This window comes from Phocoena sinus, chromosome 4 (genome assembly GCF_008692025.1).
Source record: "Phocoena sinus isolate mPhoSin1 chromosome 4, mPhoSin1.pri, whole genome shotgun sequence".
NCBI classification, from domain to species: domain Eukaryota; kingdom Metazoa; phylum Chordata; class Mammalia; order Artiodactyla; family Phocoenidae; genus Phocoena; species Phocoena sinus.
Window position 1 is genome coordinate 46,195,301 of NC_045766.1, and position 16,203 is coordinate 46,211,503.

At 38.9% G+C, this 16,203-nt stretch overlaps 1 protein-coding gene across 7 annotated transcripts in view; it reads right to left on the reverse strand.

Moving 5' to 3' along the window:
• Positions 1 to 13,515: 13,515 nt before the first annotated feature.
• The window catches only part of GOLIM4 (golgi integral membrane protein 4), an 81,740-nt gene continuing 79,052 nt past the window's right edge, over positions 13,516 to 16,203 (reverse strand). For 4 of the 7 annotated variants that reach the window (XM_032630238.1, XM_032630235.1, XM_032630241.1 and 1 more), the window contains 2 exons: positions 15,567 to 15,647; positions 13,516 to 15,225 (listed from right to left, as the gene is read on the reverse strand). In XM_032630238.1, the coding sequence (XP_032486129.1) occupies positions 15,076 to 15,225; positions 15,567 to 15,647 (231 nt within the window). In that variant the 3' untranslated portion in view covers positions 13,516 to 15,075. Of the gene's footprint in view, positions 15,226 to 15,501; positions 15,648 to 16,203 lie in introns of all 7 variants that reach the window. The other 3 variants (XM_032630236.1, XM_032630234.1, XM_032630237.1) reach the window with 3 other exon arrangements.

Consider the following 16,203-nt stretch of genomic DNA (forward strand, 5'->3'; position numbering starts at 1 on the left):
TGGGATCTTCCCGGACTGAAGCATGAACCCGTGTCCCCTGCATCGGCAGGTGGACTCTCAACCACTGCGCCACCAGGGAAGCCCCTGCATTATTCTTAAATATTTACATGTACTAGTTTTTCTTATAACAATAGCTAACACTTATACCAAGCTTCCTGTTTCCAGGCATGGTTCTCAACACTGTCCATGCATCTACTCATTTAATCCTCCTAAAAGTCTTGGGAGGCAGGTACAAGTATTCATTGACAGATGAGGAAACTGAGATGCAGAGAAGTTGACTCACCTGGCTAGTCAGTAGCTGCCTGTAATGCCCCAACTTACCAAACTGCCCCTCTCTCTTTATAATATATCTTTGTTTAAAAGCTTTTCAAGAAAAGTACTATATCTTTTCTGTTTTCCTTTTGCCAATACCTCATGTCCTTCTTTATGTACTGCAAGCAATCAAGAAGAGATATGATAAATATTTTAATCAATAGTAATCATGTCTCAGATAAATGAAAGACTGATATTCCATAAAGTTGTGCTTTGAGCATAGTAAAAGTTCAATAAGTATTTGTTGGCTCTTTCTAATAAAGTATATGGAGACTATGCCAATATTTCCTAAAAACAGTAAAGTATTATTACTTCCTCATTCTTTAGTCTGATAAAATTCAATAAAAACTAAGCAACGCACTTCCCCTCAAAAATTACTTAACTGCCACTTCAAGTACATGAGTACCAAAAATATATTCTGAGCCACTTTTCCGTTGCGGAGCACAGGCTCCGGACGCGCAGGCTCAGCGGCCATGGCTCATGGGCCCAGCCGCTCTGTGGCATGTGGGATCTTCCCGGACCGGGGCACAAACCCGTGTTCCCTGCATCGGCAGGCGGACTCTCAACCACTGCACCACCAGGGAAGCCCTGAGCCACTTTTTTGAACTGTTAATTTTTTCTTTGCAATTGTTGAGATATTGGGTTGAATAATTGAATCGTGTCCCCCCAAAATTCATATTTACCCAGACCCTCAGAATATGACCTTATTTGGAAATAGTCTTTGCAGATGTAAATAGTTAAGATGAAGTCATACTAGATTAGATTTGTCCTTATAAGAAGGTGGTGTGCCTACACAGAGACAGAGACAATACAAAGAAAACACCATGTAATGACAGAGGTAGATTCTGTAATGATGCACCTACAATGTAATGTAATGTAATGTAATTAAATGTTAAATTATTAAATAATGAATTTTGGGCAATTATTTTAAACTAAGTCGACAAAAAAATTGCTCAAGTCAGTTCTGACTACATGAAGCCATTTGTAATTATACAAAACACTTTAACCATTTGTTCTACTTACTTGCACAAGTCCCAGGAATATTTTCAGCTTGAAATAAGGACAAAGAAAAATTATTCATATTTAGATTTTGCTTCTGATACTACTTGGCAAGTGCATTTAACTTCTGAAAATACAACTTAAATATACTTTAATATAATGACAATGTTAATTGAAACCTAGAACTACTAATTATTTTTCTTATTTTAGCAATTTCTTGGCTCTCTAAGAGCTACCACTTAAGAGGCTGAGTGCCATTTCCAAGCAACAGGGAGAAATACATGATTTTTCAATTGGTATAAAAGTAATATTTACAGCTGAAATTTTTTTCAAATTTTTCATTTGGGACTTAAGCGTGTATGAATCACTAGAAAAGCTTACTTGCTGTTGGCATCACCTATAGATTTAAAGACATACAGGCACTGTATCCCTGGGGAAATAACACAGAGAAAGTGATGAGAGAAGAGTGTGAGATGCAGGTGACAACTAGTTCTTTACTCTATCAAAATATAAATTACAGTTCATTAATTTTTCATATGTAAGGTAAAGGAAGTATTAAAGAGGTAGTATTATAATTGAATGATCTCAAATTGTGGGCTGGTGACGTCCCTATGTGCAAAAGTTTTGCTCTCTAAAAATTTCTTCTCAAAAATCTGAATTTCCTTTTTTCCCCCTTCTATTCCTTTATTCCAAAATACCTGTACAAAGCCATGAATGAATAAATTTTAAAAGCAGGCTATACATCAACAAAACTGAATGAAGAACAATTATATACATCAATATGGATGAATGTCAGGTGTATAACATTGAACCAAAAAAAGCATGTCAAAAAACTAGGATGTACAATCATTTTAATAAACCTCAAAATAAGTAGAACCAAACAATTACCATTTACAGACTCGTAATTCACAACGATACTGTTTTTAAAGAGGCAAAATAGTGATATATGTTCAAAAAAATTGTGGGCTGGGGAATATACAAAAGTAAATGTTGTAGTCCCTCTTAATTCATCAATTCTATATATGGATGAGCTTGTTGAGTTACCTCTTCATTAAAACAGATTGTATGCTTATATCAGGCTCTCAGATATAAACAAAATTAATGCTATACTGTGAAGTTTTTCTGGACTATATTTACTAATGTCTATGGCCATCTTAAATGGCTATCGAGAGCTCTACATTAAATGAGGAAACTCTCCAGAACATAGACATTATATAAAAACTAGTACTGATCTCCAGCCATAGGATGTTTGTTTTTCTAAGCTATCTAAAAACAAAGAAGTATAACATTAAGATTCCTTCCAGAAGCCGGTTCCTGGCTTAATGCAAATTTTGTCTTATTTGTTACCCTTATGGTATCAAATTTAAAAAAATAATACAAAGGTCAAGAAACCATGGGATGTTGGCCAGTGGTCAGCTGGTCCTTCACACTGAATCCTGGCTCACAGAATCTTGCCTTTACCAGGCTAGGAGGTAAGAAGAATAGGTGGTGGGAAGACAAGGAAAGGGGCCTCAGCCAAGCTTGCCTCTGAACAGGAAGCAAAGGTCAGTTCAAGAGCTGAAAACAGGGAAACGCCAAAGGATTAAAGCCCACATATGTCCCTGCTGTGCTATGTGCATATGCACAGGTTTTTGTTAATTCAGATGTCTGTCCTCAAAATCAGGAATATTTATAGACGTGGAGCCCAAGGAGTAAAAAGCAGAGGAAAGTATAAAAAGCTGAGGAAAGGAAACGGAATCATGCTCCATTCCATTAGCTTTGACCTTGCCCATGTGCCTTCCTACAGCTCTGAGACAATGGAAGCCAAGATACTATGAAGAGGCAGAATAGAAGAGGCTCCCAGGGGTTGTTAAAACCCACACCAAAGTAGGGGTGCAGGACAAAATTACTAAGTAATCCATTTAAGAAATCAAGGTCTGCAATCCACTGGGATAAAAGTACTACTCCTAGACTTTGCAAAGGGTCAGAATCTTTGAACTTTAATGCAAATTTTTAAGAAAATTTTAATTGTTTTTTTTTTTTTACTTTACTCACAGCTAAAGGCAAACAAGGCGAGCAGGTAGGCAATTCGATCTGCTCCCTCCTTCCTCCTTCTCCAGCCTCAAGGCAGCCAGCATTCTCTGGCTGTTCACGTAGCAGCATTCCAACCCCAAACCACCAGGATTCAGTGACACACATTTAGTTACCTGAGATTTTGGAGGTGGATAACCAACTTCATCCCGACACAACCCTGTACTAAACCACTCATTCCTCATTGAGGACTTGAAGCCTTCAAGTCCTCCTGTTCAGTTAAGGACATTTCAAATCTTACTACGCTAGTTAGCAAAAAAAAAGAAGAAAACCAAGGAGGAAAAGGAAAAAGAACAAGTGAGCATTACCTGGTATATAGTTCATTGAAGTTGTAGAAACGCTGTGAGATGTTGGACCAGAAAGACTCCGAGAGACCTGGTGAAGGTTTCCAGTGCTTTCAGACTCAGATGTCCCTGACCCGGGCTGTCCTGTGGTGTAACCAACCGGCAGAATGCAAAAGTCAAATGTGTACGTTCATGTCAAACTCCAGTGCATTTTCAAAGTGAGAAGCCAAGATTTCATTTTGCAGTCCCCTCGTGCGTGGCCCCAGGCGTAATTTGAAAATTATCGTTTTCAGGTTCAACACTGACGTTTCTTCCCTTATAAGTACGTTATAGCTAATTTTCCTCCCAATTCAGTTTCATTCTTATTAAGCATGGTTTGTGCTCTTCAGCTCCCTTAGTAATTTTGTCTCACTTCAAAGAACCTATTGCTCCGGCTTTTGAAGGAGGTCGTGGGGAGGATGTGATCGCTGTTTGACCCGGAAGCTGGACCCGGAATTCGGCGGCTCCGCACCCACTCCCCGCCCTTGGAAAGTACCTTCTGCCCAGCTTTCACACACAAGGAACTGTTTTCCAGCACGCAGCTTTGAGAAAGCAATGTGGTGTTGAGACCATCCGGACTGAAAACGTGACTGAACCCAGTTAAAGCCTCTGTATAAACTTTTTTTTTTTTTGGCGATACGCGGGCCTCTCATTATTGTGGCCTCTCCCGTTGCGGAGCACAGGCTCCGGACGCGCATGCTCAGCGGCCATGGCTCACGGGCCTAGCCGCTCCGCGGCATGTGGGATTTTCCTGGACCGGGGCACAAACCCGTGTCCCCTGCATCGGCAGAAGGACTCTCAGTCACTGCACCATCAGGGAAGCCCTGTATAAACTTTTAAGATTCTGGCTGTCCGTTGCCGAGATTGCTCATTTTGCGGCCGCCAGAGACAAGCCTCCAATGTAAGTTTCCTTGCTCATTAAAGCTGCCACTTACCGATCTGGAGTGGCAGTCTCTCCCCGCCCTCTGTGTACAGGGGCCAGTTTCAGATTTCACCCCGGGGTGGGGTGGGGGGATTCCCAGAATTGTGAACCAACACCTGCTTTTCTCTCAGGATTAGCAATCTTTTTGATAGTTTTTGCAATCTAAATGCCAGGTTAGAGATTTAAATGTATTGACCTAGGCTAACTTAGTCGCGAAATTTGCATCGGGGTCACTGTTTTCCTCCAAGACTTGGAGAAGTTTCTGGTCTTGGCCTGAACAGACATTAGGCTGAACAGCACATGCTAGTGAATTAGACCTTCTGCCCAAGGTGTGAATTAAGAGCAGGACTGGCTGCCGGTGAGACAACCGCCATCTACTGACTCCCCAGCCCTTGCCCAAAATAACAGAAGTGAGAGGCTGAACGAAGTAGTTGTGTTGCCTGCCTTGTGCTTTATTTCTTAGCATTCACTTGTATTTTGCATGATTTATATTTCTATACATATAGCATATTTTCCCATGTCTATAAAGCTTTAGGAAGTGCCCTGCTGAATATGTGAATAAACTCTGCTTAGTCGATTAGGTCCCCAGATGCCCTGGGACACCTTGGGGGTGAATGAATGGTGAGGAATTCAACCAGAACTGTTTGTGTGGCCATGCCCTTCCACTGAGACTGTTTGCACGCCTTTTTCTTTAGCTAGGGTAATCGTCTCATTTTCCCTTATATACTGTTGGTTTTCCGTAAGGCAAAGTCATAGAAGTGAGATATTCCTGGTTATTTTAACGTAAGGATGTGGATGGTACAGATCAATTTAGATCACTGCTCAGTTCTCTTTGGCCAGAACAACTGCTTAATTTATTCTTCTTCCTCCAAGCAGAGTGCCAACCAGAGTGTCTCAAATCATTGGAGATTAAAGAATTCATGCTGGTTTTTAGACCTTTGGATATTTCACATATTGAAAGCTCTGATAAGACTTTCATCATTCATCAAAGGAAAAAGACGATAAATTCAGGTTTAGCCTTCTGGCTTCCAAACTCAGAAATAGTTCAGGGTGTCCGTGTCCTGTCTCTTTTTCAGTGAGTCTTAAATGTAGAGGGAGAGAAACTTAAGAGTTGAGTTTGTCAGATGAGGATTCAGTGATCGCAACCACAGCATGAAGTTTTCTGTTATTATTCCCATTTTGTGAGTGGGCAGATGGAGGCACACAAAGATCTAGAAATTTGTCTAACTTCAGAAAGCTAGAGAATGGTGCAGCCAGTGGTCAAATTCTTATCTGTCTCCTTGCCTGGTGGCAGGAAGAAGCATAGGCACCTGGTTATATTCTCCCAGTGTTTTAACTGTGATTTTCTCACCATTAGTGCATCATGATAGCAAGATACTGAGTCATGACCAACACTGCCATGGAATAAAGTAAGAGAGGCATGAGTTGTTTCTTGAAACTTTTGTTTCATTTATGTAATATAAACACACATATGCATGCACACTGTTTTGTGATAGAGACTGTCTCTATTTCTTCCTGTGAGCCTACTCAGAAATGAAACTAATTAAACTGCCAAACTACTCTCTTTTGGGGATTCTTTGTTATTCTATAAAGACCCCAGTTTATGGGTTTGAGAAACATTGTTTTGAGGCAAAGCAATTGCATTATGAGTTTTTTTCTCCAAGTGCAGAGATTAATAGAACTATTAACTCATGTAATTCCACACTGTAATATTCTGAAATTCCCCAGTGTGAATCTGCAAAAGACAGCTTTACCTCACTATTACAGTATTTATACTTTACTTTAAAATACTTCTGCATAGACAATGTGGTGAGTTTATATATGTGGACATGTGCATATGTACGGTGAGGGGAGGTTTGTTAACTTAAGAAGTTAATGCTGGTGGTACGCTAAACTGTGAATGCTCGTCTCGGAGATGGTAGATCCGCCCTTGAAAGAATCTAAGCCAGTGACTTCCAACCCTAGCTGTACATTAGCCTCTGAGACTTTTATAAAGAATTAATAGGTATAATATTTTATTTTTAAAATTATCATACAATAAGATTGACCTTTTCCTTTGTTGTTGTTGTATAGTTCTATGAGTGTTAATACATGTACAGATTTGTATACAACTCACAATCAGAACATAGAAGAGTTTCTTCACCCAAAAAACTCCCTTGTGTGTATTGCGACCCCTTCAGGGTCCAGTGCCAATCTGGATTTGTTGAGAGGTTTTTAAAAAATACCAATGCCTAGGCTCTGCCCTCAGAGTTTCTGATTAAATTAGAGTGGGGTTGGTATTGGGGTCTTTATTTAAAAGTTTCTTCGGTGGCTCTAATGTGCTTCCAGGGCTGAGAAGCTGGTGCCCTCATCAGCCCACACTCCCGAGGCTGCTATCACAAGATCTTCCACTCACTTCAGCTCAAATCTGCGGTGTGTGTTTAGTTGGGATCATGGATATTAAAGAATTTTTTTTTCATTGTAGAAATGAATGGTGCTCAAAATATGTGAGTGACCTGGAAGAAGTCTTGCCCAGGCACCTCCCCCCACCCCCCACAGAGAGGACTGGGCACCTGGTGAGCCCATCACCCATTGCAGAAGACCATGGGCCTCGTCAAGGAAGATTGTCAGGTGCAGGATCTGACCAGACGTTTAGCTGAATTCTGTCCCTAGAGTATTATAGGACGTGCGTGAGCAAATCCTTTATGCCTCATGGCTGTCTAGAGTGCCTAAAAGGATAGGTATCTGTGATTTCACTGAGACTTCAGAGAAGCTTGATATCTGTCTCTGCTTACCTCTAAATGTTTGCTTTGCAAATTTGGTCTGAGACTCGATTTCTTTGTAATTTACCATCCGATAGAGAGACGTTGGGGGAAAACATTACGCTTTCCAACTTCTAACTTTTAAAGCAGTAGTTCTCAGTCTTAGCTGTACATTAGAAATGCCTGGGGAAATTTTAAATCCTGATACCCAGACTACAGCCCACTACAGTTATTTCAGAGTCTCTGGGAGTGGGATCCAGGTATCACTATTGATACTTTTGAAATTCCTCAGATATGTAGCTAAGGCTGAGAACCACTGTATTAGAGGCCACTGATATCTGGCAAAAATAATCTAATAATTTTGAACAAATAAATTGGCTTAAATTTATTCAACTCATTAAGTTGAACTCTGTCTTCCCTCACCTGCACATCTGGGCCTGGCTTCCAGCTGAGCAGCTGGTTGGATGCTTATTTATACCATGTAGCTGCACATTGCCTTCACCACTGGCCTCTCTGCTTGGAGCCATAAATACCCTTAGAAGATGTATTAGTTGTCTACTATTGTGTAACCATTTACTCCAAAATCTAAAATGATAAACATTTATTATTTTGTAGTTTGTGTGAGCCAGGCATCTAGGAATGACTTATCTGGGTAGTTCTGGCTCAGGGTTTCTAATGAGGTTACAATCAAGTTGTAATCTGAAGGCTTGACAGGGGCTGGAGGGTCCACTCTAAACTCACTCATGTGGCTGTTGCCAAGAGGCCTTAATTTCTTGCCACGTGGGTGTAGGTCTCAACATAAGGCTGTCTGAATACCCTCATGACATGGTAGCTGGCTTCTAAGAGACGGCACAGAGGAAGCTGCGTTGTCTTTTTTGACCAGATTTCTGTGTCACACACCATCAACCCCCTTTAATTTTATTTGCTAGAAGCCAGTAACTAAGTCTAGCCCACGCTCAAGGGAAGGGAAACTAGACTCCACCTTTTGAAGGAAAACTGTCAGATCTTGTGGACAAATCTTAAAACCACCACAGAAGATAATTGGATAGGGCTAAGGGAATATAAAATGTGTTTACATTGCCTTTATGAAAAAAAGGTCGAATTACTTAACAGTAATCAGACACTTACAGAATGCAAAAAACTCTCGGAGTTGAGATCACAAATTTCATGATGTTAATGTATTAATGGGCAGCCACGGCAATTGGTTCCCATACCTTAAGTCTTAAGAAGGAGAAAGAACACACCAGACCAAAAGAAGTCATCTCATCTTGCTCAAACCCCGGTTTTACAGTGAATCAGTTCTTTAAGAGACATGTACTTTATGGGGAATGCTATGCATGTTGTTAACAGATAAACAGAAATGACGTTTAATTTCAAGCTCCATTAGTGAGAACAAGGGAATAGTGAGAATGGTGAGAACAAGGTCAGCCAAGATGGTAAAGGACAAAAGTACTTCATTTCCAGTCACTTAAAATAGTGTACAAATGCAGCAGCTAGGATAATGTTGAGTGCTTGCCAACTTAAAATAGAAGGGATTATAGGAAAGAACTAGAAAGCCTTGATACCAGAAGATCTCAAAATGCTCTGTTTTCTATTGAAATAATTGTTTTTACAGCAAGCATTTGGATCATCTAGACTAGATATCTACAGTCTATAGGCTGAATCTGGCCTGCTCTTTATGTAAATAAAGTTTTATTGGAACACAGCCATGCTCATTCCTTTACACATTTTCCCTGGCTGTTTTCACAGTACAGCAGCAAAGCTGAGTAGTTGCAAAAGAGGTTCTATGGCCCACAACACCAAAAGATTTACTATTTGGCCCTTTACAGAAAAAGTTTGCCAATCTTATAGACTCAAGATGGGGATATATGAGCTTTATTAACTTCATTACAATAATCCCAAAGCTTTTATGATAGATTCTCTGGGCTTAGAGACAGATCTAAGAGAAAAAAAATGATGATCAGGAGACTGGCAAAAAGCATGCCGTTATTTATTAAAACTTGCTACATTTAGGGCAATATGACTAAAAGTTAATGAGAGTATTTCCTCTCATCCCATAAGTAAAAATGTAATCTGGAAGTAAGTCAGTACTCTTTAGTATGTAATTGATAGAAAAGAACCTTAAACTAGTTTCATGAAAAAGAGGGAGAGACATTTATTGGCAAATAAAATTAAAGGGAGTCAGAACCTGGGAATTTGAACACCATTCTTCTCTTTCTTTATGATTCTGTCTCTCTCCCTTTCCCACCTTTCCTGCGCTCCCCCCTACACCCCAATCCTGTTCCTCTTTCTCTGTTGGCTTCAGTTTTTCTGCTGCAACTGAGTTTTCTCCATGTCATAAGGAGTGTGACTCCTGGAAGCTCCAAATATATGATTCCTGTCATCACTAGAGCAGCCAAGAGATCATTTCTCTTATCTAACCTCAGTATAGAAATCCCAGAAGATGAGGTACAATGATTGGTTTGGGGCCCACTCCAGTGGTTACAGGGTTAAGCCTTTCTACAGATGAAGAACAGAGAGGAAATGGTGTGAAGACAAAACGACAAGCAATGGATGGACACAGCCTACTCCATAGTACCAACTGGCCCTGCCATAATAGTTAGTGACAAGACCCAAGGAAATTCTAAGAGGATATTCCATCTCTTCATTGGCTTAGGCATGGCTCTTGTAAATCATAATTATTTAATATATTTTGATTTGAAAATCTCACTAGGTTTCACAACTCCATTCACTTGTTTCTCAAGAAATTCTTTATTCTTCATGCTATACTTGATGCTTCATAGAAGATAGACATACAGTGTTACGTTTTCCTTTGACCATATCTTTCTCAGGGCAAATAATTCCAATTTCTTGGTTCTTCCTCAAGACTCTATGGCTGAGAGTTCACTCGTTTTTGTTTGTTGGTTTTTTGTTTGTTTGTTTTACTTCTGTAACATTTGTTTTTGCCAAATTTAAAACACATCTTCTTAATATATGAAACTCAGAATGTGACAAGGGGTAATGATCCATACAACCCTGGCTATATTTAGAATTAACATTGGAATCAGATTCGCCTGGGAAGAAATCCTAGCTCTGTGACTTACGTGTTGTATGATCTTTAAATAATACTCTCATTTCATAGATGAGGATTATAAGATTTCATTTAGTAAATATTTATTGAAGTGCTTGGGATATCAACAATGAACAAGAGAAGTAAGTTCTCCACCCTCACAGAACATGTATGTCAAGGAGAGTATAGACACATTGATAGGCTATTTCCATGTATTGTGGGAGGTACTGTGATATGAAACACAGGATGCTATAAGGGGACATAGAAAAGATATTCAGCCTAGACAGGGGTGGGGGTGAGAAGTAGACACTTCCCAGAATTGGTATTAAGGTGAGACCTAAAGCAATGAGCCAGGGAAAGGAGAGGAGAGTGAATAGTGATTGAACAATGTTTGGGGGTAGCAAATTTATCATAATAGAGGAGAGCATGGTGATTTAAAGGAACTGAACGTTAGTCAAGTATTAGTCAGGAATCTTCAGGTGGTGAGTGGCAGAAATGAATTTCCAACTGGCTCAGCTGAAAAAGTAGAATTTACTGGCTCATTAATCAACCTGTGGGTCTACTTGGCTGGCATCAGGGATGGCAAGATATAAAGACTAAAAAAATGACACAGTTCTCTTCATCTCTGCCCCTGCCTTTTGCTTGTCTTTGCAGGTGAGGTTTATTCTCTACTTTTGTAGATTATTTTCTCCACACAACTGAGAAAATAGATACCAAGTGATGTGAATTTACAAACGGTAGCTTTGCTATCGAAAAGGAAGGAGAGGTGCTATTTTCCATTTGCTCCAGGCTGCAAAGATGTCAGTAATTGTGCAGGGTCTGAGGTTTACCTTACAAGCTAACAAGTTAGCCTGTCATAGTTACATGGATGCTGGTAGAAGACTCTAGACTGCTGGCTCAAAGACAGGTAATTCTCATGGCACAGCGGGGCAATGTGTGAGCTTACTGTTCACATCAGTCCCCCTTGGTCCCCTAGCATCATGGGGACAATGTGGAGCATCCCAGGTAGATGTTGCACCCACAGTGGGCTTGTGTCACCCCTAAGGATCTCTGATCTTAAGAAACTTTCGATCTTAGAGAGGGACTGCTAGCAAACCTGCTCAAATTTCACCCTGCAGGGAGACATTATCTTTATTATTCTAGCCAGGGAACAAAAATGTCCTCTGACCCACAGGGAGTTACTATCTCTAACGTCTGGCTGTTTGATAGGCAAATATCCTTGAAAAGATAGTCCAGGATAAAAGCTGTCACAGGATGTGTAGAAACACCATGGAGAATTGCCCTCCAACCAAAATCCCAGGGAAGGAATTGAATTGGTGTGACTTGGGTCACGTGCCCATCTTGGATCAAGCACTTTGTCCCAGGATATGGGGTAATATTATTGGCTCTGGTCAAAATCAACTTCCCACCCAAAGACAGGAGTCAAGGCCGGTTACTAAGACAATGGTGCTTGACAAAGATGAGTCATATTTATTATGATTCAGAATTAGAGTACAAATTATAAGGCTGAAGAAGTAAGATGGGTTATGAAGAACTATGTAGTCATATTGAGTTTGGAACTTTTCCTATGTGCAATAGGGATTTATTAAATAATTTTATAATGGGGGGTAGTGTTAGTGTTATCTTTAGAAATATCACACTAGCACAGATTTTAGGGATAGGAGAGGGTAAATGAGGAGACAAGTTAGGGGACTATTACAATAGTCCAGGTAATAGATAACAAGGACCTGAGCCAGGACAGTAGGGATGAAAAAAATGGGCAAATGTAAAGATATTTTGGTAGCATCAATAGGGAGAGAAGACAGAATAAAGGACAAACTTTGCTCCTGTTTTGGGAAACTTAAGTGAATTGAGATTCAGAACCTAGAAAGAGAAGTAAGTTTCAGGAAGGAAAGAAGGCAAATTCAACTTTGAAAATTATAAATTCAAGGTAGGACGGGTCATAGAAAGCTTAGGTTGAGAAGATGGATTGGGATGTCCAAGACATGACAGAGAAGTAGGCTAGATAGAGAAAAGGCTCAAGGACAAAAGCTGAAAAACAGATATTTTAGGGGCAGGCAGAAGAAGGGATACCTGAAAAAAAAAAAAAAAAAAGTTGGGAAAGAGTAGCCAGGATGATTAGAAGAAAACTAAGAATAGATAGTAGAAGGGAAGCCAAAAGAAGATAATTCAAGAGTAGAAACTGACCTTTTTTTTTTTTTAAATGCTGTGCAACATGCCATACAACAATGTACCACAAGGTAATGAGAATTAAAAACAAAACAAAGAACTCAAAGCTTCAGGAAATCAAAATTCTTTGGTTGTAAGATAAGGAAGGAATTCCATCAAACTTAAAGGAGCACTGAGGGGATAAAGTGGGTCCTTTTTTTACATTTCTCACACTATGAAGGCATTCAGTAAGTGTCCATCATTTTCCTTTGTAACAGTGAGTCACTGTGACCTCCACGTGGCTCAGATTATACTCTTACTCCTAGATCTTACTCAGTCACTCATACATATCCAGTCATTACATCTGTACTAATACAGCATTTTTGTGCTCCACCGTACTTGGCCTTAAAAAAAGTACTTTTCCCCCTTCTGATTATGTCACTGGTACCAAATCCTTTGACATACGGGTTGCACCAAAAGTCACAGATTAATTGGCAAGGTAAATACAAGTGACATTTTATTTCTGCTCATCTCATTAATGTAGATCAGTTCTGAGTGATTAGTTCTCTTCCACACATTGGGTTAAACAGCCCTATAACTTGGTGCCATACAGAGTAGAATGGTTTGCAATTGTTCTGTTTGCTTTCCCAGGGAGGATTCAGTAGTTTTTTTGTTTATTTTGTGTGTTTGCACATGACACTCTCTTACATTTCTCATTTTTCTTCCTCCAGAACTAGCTCAAATAAAATAAAAATTCTTAGCTCTTCCTTTAGAAAAGGGGGGGGGGAACTCATGTGCCAATCCAAGTCGAGAAAGATTGGGAAAGGCATTTTATAATTCATTAATATACATTGGTTCCCCTTAAAATTTTTTCCTTTTATGAAAAAGAACTGAATAATGTTACAGGATCAGAAACTGATAAAAAATCACATACTTTCAAAGATTTATCACTTGCTTTTTATAGCTTTATTGACTATTACCAAGTTTCAAATAATTAAATACTGCAATTGGGACATTAAAAATACAAACTAATTTACCAAAATAATTGTATTCTGAATATTATGTACAATATTATACATTTTACATTACATAAAGGGTTTTTATACATAAAGGTACGATTTGATTCATGATTACCGAAAACCCAAAATACATTTGAACGACACATTCCTATGCATACATACATAATCACTCAACTGGGATAATCAAAACCATACATGAGTGTGGTTATCAAAAAATAAAATTACATTCATACGATAATGGTAGAAATTGAAATCTGTTTTTATTGATTTGAAAGTACTATTATAAAACCACACACAGAAGAATGATATAACCTAATTCTATTTAGTTAAAAATCTTTATACTGGAGACTGCAATATGTCTCTATCCCATGGGAGATTTTTGATTTTTAATATTTTTATTTTAAGGGACTTGTATAATTCATAATCATTAAAAGTCTATCCATGGGCATAAAGTAGACCCATTCCCAGCACAGAGAAAAGTCATGAGGGTCAACCATACCACCATGTGTATTTTACCATATCGTTTTTGAAAAATACCCTATTCAGTTGTACAATTTGATATGTCTTCATATTCGTGCTTGTCATCAGTGATTACATACAGAGGCACAGAGCTCACAGGGGAAATATATATTACTGTGGAGAATTAGATACTAAAACAAAGCTATCACTGGGTGACTACAGAAAAAAAAGGGGTGCTTACATGGAAAATGCCACCCATACACACTAAATTAGTTATTAAACAAGGTGTCAGTCCCTCAAAAAGGTTAATACGCTGATGTGGCATACCTTGTTTGAATCCTGAAATAGATCTAAGTCCAGAATACTGTCAAGTGAGTTTTAGTTCTATCTCACATTTAAATTTAATTCCTCTCAAGAGGAAGAGCTGTGATTTTAAGCCAAACATTTTTTCTAACTGATCTGAAAAGCCTGAAAAAAATGTCTTTCTAACAAAAACGTCTTTCTAACTGTATGTCACTCTGTCCATGAATCTTATGCTAGAGATACACAGACTGGTGAAAATTCTATCAGAACTACGCATAAGAACCTCGGAAAGACAGCAATTAGTAAACTGGCCATTCTCCTTAATGTCTGTACAGCATTTTTCAGTATTCTCTATCCTGCATTTCATCAAAGGCAAACAACAGAATGCTTGGAACATAGAAGACAGAGAAGGAACAAGTTGAAACATATACAAAAGCAATGTCTTCTCCAACATCACATAAACTATGAAAAATGAGATTCAGAGCCCAAGGTCTGCTTTATTGTTTTTCTTCTCGTTCGTGTTTTGCTTGAATATAAAAAGAAGCTCTAACCTAGGTTAACAAAATATATTCATATAAATGTATGAGCATTTCTAATACAAAAGTTAAAAAAGAAGTCTAAATTCTTAAATTTTTGTAGTTAAATATCCTAGAGTTCAGTAGGCAGATTTATTTTTGAGCAGCTTGAAAAGAATCCGTCGGCTGAGCTCTGTCTGTGAAATCGGACACGGCTACATTTCAGCTCTTTGCCGAGATTTCTCAGCAGCAGCGGCTCCGTCCTCCTCCTCCTCCTCTTCTTCCTCGTAGTGCTCCTCTCGGCCTTTGGGGTGGTTGTCATCTCGAACTTCTTGCTCTTCTCCATCATTGTTTTTCTCATCGGCCTTGAAGTTAAAAAGAAAAAAAAAGGAAGACTAAGAGAGAGGGCACAGAGTTAGTGGTATAAATAATTCCCTCTAAAAAAAACACCCCCAAAAACCAGTATGAAGTTACTCATTTTTGGAGAAAGAAAACAAGTGAAGAAAAATGTTCCAACAGGCGAGAGTGCTACAGTCTTTTCTAATCTTCAGGTTGTCACAGATTTTCCTAGTTCTAGGTTGGCCTGTTAAACTCTACGGCACCTTAGATGTACCCACTGGTATCTTTCCAACTATACATACGTATCTCCCATACTTGCACGCACAGGCACACAAGCGCAATAGAAATAGGTAGATCCTACGTGTACATTTTCATCATTTTCACCATAGGTCTCTTCAGCATTATGCTCCAATTCCCTTTTTTTCTCCTCAGTCAAATCTTCCTGAACCTAAAACAAACCAGAGACATCAGGTGACACCTTGATCATTTCAACACTTGCAACAACATGTTTTGATTTCCCAAAAGTTAATTCAAAGCAGCAGAGACAAAATCAAACTAAAAATAAATATGAAAAGAAAGTCAGAGATTTGACTGGTCTATTAGCCATGAAGAAATGTATAATACACCTACTACAAAAAAATCAATGTGATTCAGAATCTAGGACCTTTGTGTTTCTGATTTGTTTAACACTCCAAGTATAACACCTGAAGAAATTCACCTTATAAAATTAAATGGGAGAACTGTTGGAAGTCTGAAGGCTCTGACAGAATGTAAGTTCTTGTGAAGACAGGAACCAACTGTCTTACTCAACTAACTGCCTTCAATGCCTAGATGTGTACTTGGCACACTGCAACTGCTTAATAAATACTGTTGAATGAAATGAGTCAATGAATGAATCAATGATTCAATGCAAAATATAGCTACTCTGTAAAGGCACAGAAATCAGGCACCACTACCTATATATAATGTAGTAGAAAACTGAGGAAAACCTGTGTATATACGTT